The following is a 6226-nucleotide window of genomic DNA, read 5'->3' on the forward strand; positions in this document are numbered from 1 at the left end:
ACTGAAAAAGACTGTAAGTCTGCAGAAAGAAGGGACAGCTGTAAAAAGGATGGAAAAAGGCATACAGGTTACAAAACTCAAACTGCACAAGGAAAGCACAGAGGCTCAGTAGGGTCTAAACGAATCGTGTTTATCACATCCAGGTAAATGCAAACAGTAGGTAATTGCAGTCTGCTGCTCTGGCTGGGGACTAGAACAACACAGTGAATCCCACTAGAGGGCTCACACGCTACTTAAAGGGGATTTTTATTCTTATACACATCATAGATGGTCCCTTTGTTTTGTTTTGAGAAAATTATTGTGGCATAAAAATGTTCTGAGGTCCCTGAACCTTAGCATTATTTTAATATTCTGAAGCAAGAGAATGTCTCCAAAGCATTTTCAAAGCACTGACTTCATTATTTTAGCTAGACAAAATTCATAACATCAGTTGGAATTACACAGCAAAGTTTACCCACATCCATGCATACATCCAGCACATTAGAATATTCTTTCACATTTGAAGATCATACAAATTTCATAACGTCTTTTTAAAAATCGCTCTCTGAGTTTAGCTACAAATGCAGATCTGTAGTAGCTTAGCAAATACAGTCAAAATTTGGAACGTCTGTTGTTTGGTTCACTCTTTGCATTTGGGATTTATGTAAAATATAAATAAAAATCTATTATTAAAATGGACTGTAAATTGGGTTGAACTTTACCCAGCGTTTTTCTAAATAATCCTCCTCCTTTATTCATTGGAATTTAAAATGTGAAAGATTTTCTGTTTTTTAAAAATATAAATGATTGTATTTATATCACAAAAGCATCTAAAGGTCCCAACAGAAATCCAGGCCTAGTATGTTGGGAACTGTACAAGCACATTGCAGGAGACAGATCTTTCCCTGAATGGGCTATAAACCAAATAAAGAAAAGACACAAACCCAGGAAAGAACAAAGACTGCAAGCCACGCTTCCAGTCCCCGGATGGATGGAAAGAGAGATGAACGGCATACAGAACATCTTGCAGTAAACCCATGGAAAAGCTGGACTTCCATTTTTTGTGTGCAACAGGTCAGTGCTGCAAATACAAGACCATTTCCCTTTCCTAGTGCCTAAGGGGGTGTAAGAAGCACAAGGATTTTAATTTTTCTATGTTGGATTTTAACTGCCTTGTGGTTGGACACTAATCACTGTGAAACACAAGTGTAGCACTGGGTTTTGTTCTGAGCAAGCAGCTGTCTGCGAAGGCAAGGACAGATTTTGAGGCCATACACTGCATCCAGGACTGATAATGCTAGAAACTTTCACAAAATTTCTACTTCTGAATCTTGCAATAATACAGAAGTCCCATCTTCTCCCCTAAAACATAGATCTCTGCCACTGCCTGAATATTCCCTATACAGTTAGTATGCAAATTCTTTCCAATTTGGGAGTAAACCAGGAAAACCTATCATGGCGTAGAAAGCTGGTCAGGGTTTCCATGTTGTTTAGCCTGCAAAACAGGCTTGGAGAGGTTCTTCAAAGACCCCTTCTCCCACCCTGCTAAGGACCAAACCAACTCATCACACTATACCTCACGGCAGTCAGACCTGCTTCTGGTTGCTAAGAAAAAGAAGAAAAGCTGGACACTGTCCCTTACCGTCATCCAGCTCCCTCCACTGTCAGGTTTCCTATAGCTTTATCACTCCCTAGAGTACACAAACCATTCTCTCGACAAGCAGAAAACACTAGTGTTTCAAGTACAGGTGAAACACAGAATAAAGGCTGCTCCCTCTAATGAGGCAGCTGGAACCCGGTAAGAGAGTGTGCTTGAAAAACAAGAGGGAGAAGGAGAGGCAGAGAGAGAGGGAGAGGGAATATGTTTTGTTATTCAGTCTGCAGTTCAAGTTAATCTGTATTGAGATTGGTGTTTGCCGCTTAGACAGTGTGTCAGTTTTGCCAGGCAGCTGATGGGCAGAGGAACAAGCAACTGGAGTGGCCCAACCCATAACAATGAACTGTGATGGACATGGGGGGAAAAGGTAAATTTTTAGCCATGAATAGGAGGAGAGGATGGATAAGTCAGATGAACGTTCTCATTTCTTGGGTGGATTGGAGCTCTTGTGCTAACAAGTCATCAAAAGGCAAGGCTGGAAGCTATTTCAGTGCTTAGTTCTGACATTCAAAACAGTCTTTTCTTTTTTTCTAACGGGTTGGGAAGTTGTTACCCCTTTTTTAGAGAGGCTGAGGACACTTAGTTTCTGCCTAAGAATCTTGTCGTCTTGATCAAGCCCATAAAGAAGGATTTCCTTTTTGCCCAGAATAAACACACTACTAGAGGGCCTTTCTCTATGGGTATCAGAGCACTTACAATTGTTAATGAACCAGTTTGTCAAAGCAGTATTATTTCCCTTTTTTTCTGAGCAGATGAGGAAATTGTAGCACAAAGATCACAATGGAAGGACAGCCCAATACATTCGATTCCCAAGACATGCAGTACACATACAATGAGAACATTACATAGACTTTTGCACATACAAGCATCCACGCATGCAGAATTTATACTGAACGTGTGCTTACAGGATCTGAAAAGCACAAATACGTGCTGCCTGTGGTAGCTCAGTGGATGTGAAAGGAATACTTGTTCCCTTGGCCCTCCAAAATTCGCTAGAGTGAGACAGACGAGTAGCGTAATGGGAGGAAACACGCTCTGTGTGTTGGTCTGACACTATGGGTGTGAGCAATTGATGCAATGCTACAAAGGGCTTCCTCACATGATCGTGGGAGCGCCTTGCCTGTGCCATACGTGAGGCTGATTCTGCCACCTCAGTTCTCATGACTGGTTCACCTCTCTGCAGGATGGAGAGGCCAGACCTGCACAGCACCATGCACAAGCCTCGCTCATTCGGTTAGGATCCCACTCTGCATTGCCCTCTTGAAGATTTTAGGGATGGCTTAAGAAGACTAGCCTTGCTAGCCAAAGGTGGTCCTCGTGACTACCGAAAACCCCCAACCTGCTGGTACTTTCAAGATCCACCCTTTCGCCTGTGTTATCCAGGGATGTTGTTTTTCAGGAAATAACTAATTTTCCCATGTTCCAGCCTCAATTCTGAGATTGCACTCTAGTGCAAAAATCCATACAGTTCTTCTGAAGTCCAGAAATGATACTAAGGTATCATTCTGATCGTTCGGGGCAAGATCAAGTTCAGTCTACAAGTGATCACCATCAAAGACCAACTGACGCAAAGACCTCTATCTTATAGTAAAATCAGCATCTACTGTATACTTATGAGGAGAAAAAAACATGCTGCTGTTTGAAGTCTTTAACACCCTCATCTCACTATAGAAGTCTGAAAGTGCGAGGCTGCTTTCTGTTTCAAACTCTACACTTTGCTAGGTTCTCAGAAACCAGGAAAATAGGCTGTTACAGAAGCCCTAAACTAACCCTAAAGAAGAAAAACCCTTGATTGTTTAACTGTCCTGTATTAACATTGTACAAATGCTAGAGATGTTTGTGACTTTGAAATTAAAATCAAATTTAAAATTACTATGAACTGTAAAACTTAATGCTAAAAAATAAAATAGTTTTTCTTTGCTCTATGTATTTAAAACTGAAAAAAATTGAAATTTCTACACCTAAAGATTTTGTCCAAGAAGGTGAATTTTTTTCCTAGGCTTTGGACTTGTAGGAATGTTTTTAAAAGAGACAATCTGAGCTGCAATAATAAAATGTTTTCAGGTCTTTGAATTTCTCATTGAACAGGGAAATGATCCATCTCCCCCAGCTCTAACTACAGATGATGGGGGGCAGGCCTCCTACGTCTTTGGCTAAAGGCTGTAGAGGATACATCATAACCAGTGTCCCTGTGATGGTTAACATCACTGCTCAAATCTACTCCTGAACCAGTGGTCATATATATTCACACAGAAGACATGACTATATGCCTTTTGTTTTGTTACACCTCATAGACTGCCATAAAGGACCTCAGTCTCCTCTTTTTACCTTCTCCATCAAATAGCTCCCCAGTTTCATATGGTTGCTTCTGCCCTGGTGGAGCACGAATCTAGTTACAGATGCAATGAGAAGTGCCCTCCAGTGAAGCCCACACAGTCCATTAGTGCAGCTTTCACTAGCTTCACTCTGGAGCGCTGGTATAAACACCGACTATTACTGCATGACCGACTCCATCTTCAGGAGCCCCTTGAACCATGGCACATTTGTGGGATGCTGAACTAAGTGATGAAATATGTAATTTACAACAGTGTTTGCAGCATGAACTCTGTCCTGGCAGTCTCATGTCCCAGTCTGTACAGTGTTCATGGAGACTGGTAGAGATGCATGCTGCAGAACTGCAAGAGCAAGATCCTCAGGCCATTGAAAAATGAGTGACAAAGGAACTCCAGGGGGAGCGGGATATGGTCCTACACAAAGAGTGGAGTTTGTTGATACGCAGGACAAGAGCACGAATGGACGACACGTGCTTTGCTTTGTTTAAGATTCAGTAGATGTGGAAAGGGTCTTTCCTTACCTTGATCCATTCATGTGGTCATATTCCCTTTTTACATTGACCCGGACGGGCTGATTAATCCACTCCTGCTGAGGAGGCAAAGGGTTGATTTTGTGCGGCTGGCCATAGTCAGGGTTCCCTGAAGCTGTCATATCTGCCTTGGGGAGGTGAGTGGCAGCGCCGTACGTGGAGTCAAAGAGGGACTGGTCGTCGCTCACCACTGACAGAGCCTCCTGAGGAGAAAAAGAACAAGTGCTCAGAGTCATGACTAAACTAGTAACTCCACTCTTATTCTCTCTTTGAGCTGGTGAGCACCTGCAAGGGCCCCACAGCTGCCCAGCACTGTCTGAAATTGCCATCTGCCAGGATTGCAGATTGAATCAGATTCTCTGGGGTCCATTAACCCATATGCAAAACCGGTGGGTTGCTTTGCTAGCTGCTGTGTTGCTCTGGGTGGGGCAGGAGTTAAGGTTAACTTGACTTCTGCAAACAGTAAAGGTGGCCGCTGGGTGCTATACCATTCTCATTGCTTGCTATAAGCAGCTTCATCTGCGATTTCATATAGTTACCTGCCCACCTGCCTGCACTTGCTGGTCCAAAAACAACCAAAGAGATATACAGTATGTAACATTTCTGGAGTGTCATTTGAAGGTCTATACATCTTCTTTCAAAGGGTTTTGTGTGGTGTTTATATTTTGAGGTTACTGGTGAAGGAGAAGCAGTCAGTACAGGTCACAGTTATGGGTGTTAGTGGTGGGATAAAAAATGCATTACTTTACGCTTTTTGTTTATTTTGTGGGAAATGTAGGACTGGTGAGTTACCAAACTGTGCATTTCTAGAAATGCTTAAAAACAGGAAATTGTTATCCTTTTTTTCCCTGCTGAAACTCCAAATGTTGACAAAAGTTTTGACTATCAATTTCCTTGCGTTGATGCGCTTGGGTTTTCTAAATGAAGCATGCCAGGCTCATAAAGGTTTTGGCACAGCCCTGCCTTATTCAAAGTGCATCTGACAGGGTCTGCATGTTCTTTATGGAGCTAAGCTAACCGCACATAACACAGCTGCCATTATGGCTGGGAAGCCAGAAACTGAACGAGGAACCTCCCAAACTAAAAGCACACACTACTTTAATGTGAGTTAATGGAGCAGACCTCCAAAACAAAGGCAGCAACAGACTCACCTACTCTGTGGACTGAGCATTCAAAAGACCCGTAACACCAATGTGTATGCAGCAGTGGGTTACCCGTGAACACACGGACACTGTCTTTGCTTTGAAAGCTGGTGTGTTGCTAAACCCTTAGTGCTCAAAATTCACAGGACACAGTCCAAATCATGAGCTTTTAAAAATAATAAATTATTGCTCTCTCCCCGCCTCCCCCCAGTAGTCGTTTCTGAGGTTAGTTTTGCAAACTTTTTCCACAACCAGGGAGGGAAACAGAAATTCTGAAAACTTAGAAAAGTGCAGCTGCTGGAATCCTCCGATTACATGAGAATCTAAGTGCAAATCAGATTTTACCAGGCTCATGATACCATCACAAAAAATGTCAATAGTTAGAGTCTACTGGGTAAACATGAGAATCCCTCTCAGCTTGAAATTAACCCACTTAGAAAAAGTCAGGTCAGTGCTCTGCATTTACAAATATCAGCACTTTTCTATCTCAGATCTCGGATCACGTAACAAAACCAAATAAGCCTGAGTAGCCTACAATGTAAGTGGGTCTGACTAAGCTTGAATTCGGAGGAACCCTCAAACATC

The 6226-nt window shown here is 42.4% G+C and overlaps 1 protein-coding gene across 5 annotated transcripts in view; it reads right to left on the bottom strand.

Moving 5' to 3' along the window:
- The window catches only part of FLI1 (Fli-1 proto-oncogene, ETS transcription factor), a 91948-nt gene that overhangs the window by 34184 nt on the left and 51538 nt on the right, over positions 1-6226 (bottom strand). For all 5 annotated transcript variants that reach the window (XM_009322599.1, XM_009322597.1, XM_009322601.1 and 2 more), the window contains one exon: positions 4491-4702. In XM_009322599.1, coding sequence (XP_009320874.1) covers positions 4491-4702 — 212 coding nt within the window. The remainder of the gene's footprint in view (positions 1-4490; positions 4703-6226) is intronic.

Source organism: Pygoscelis adeliae, unplaced genomic scaffold (genome assembly GCF_000699105.1).
Source record: "Pygoscelis adeliae isolate BGI_AS28 unplaced genomic scaffold, ASM69910v1 Scaffold224, whole genome shotgun sequence".
NCBI lineage: Eukaryota > Metazoa > Chordata > Aves > Sphenisciformes > Spheniscidae > Pygoscelis > Pygoscelis adeliae.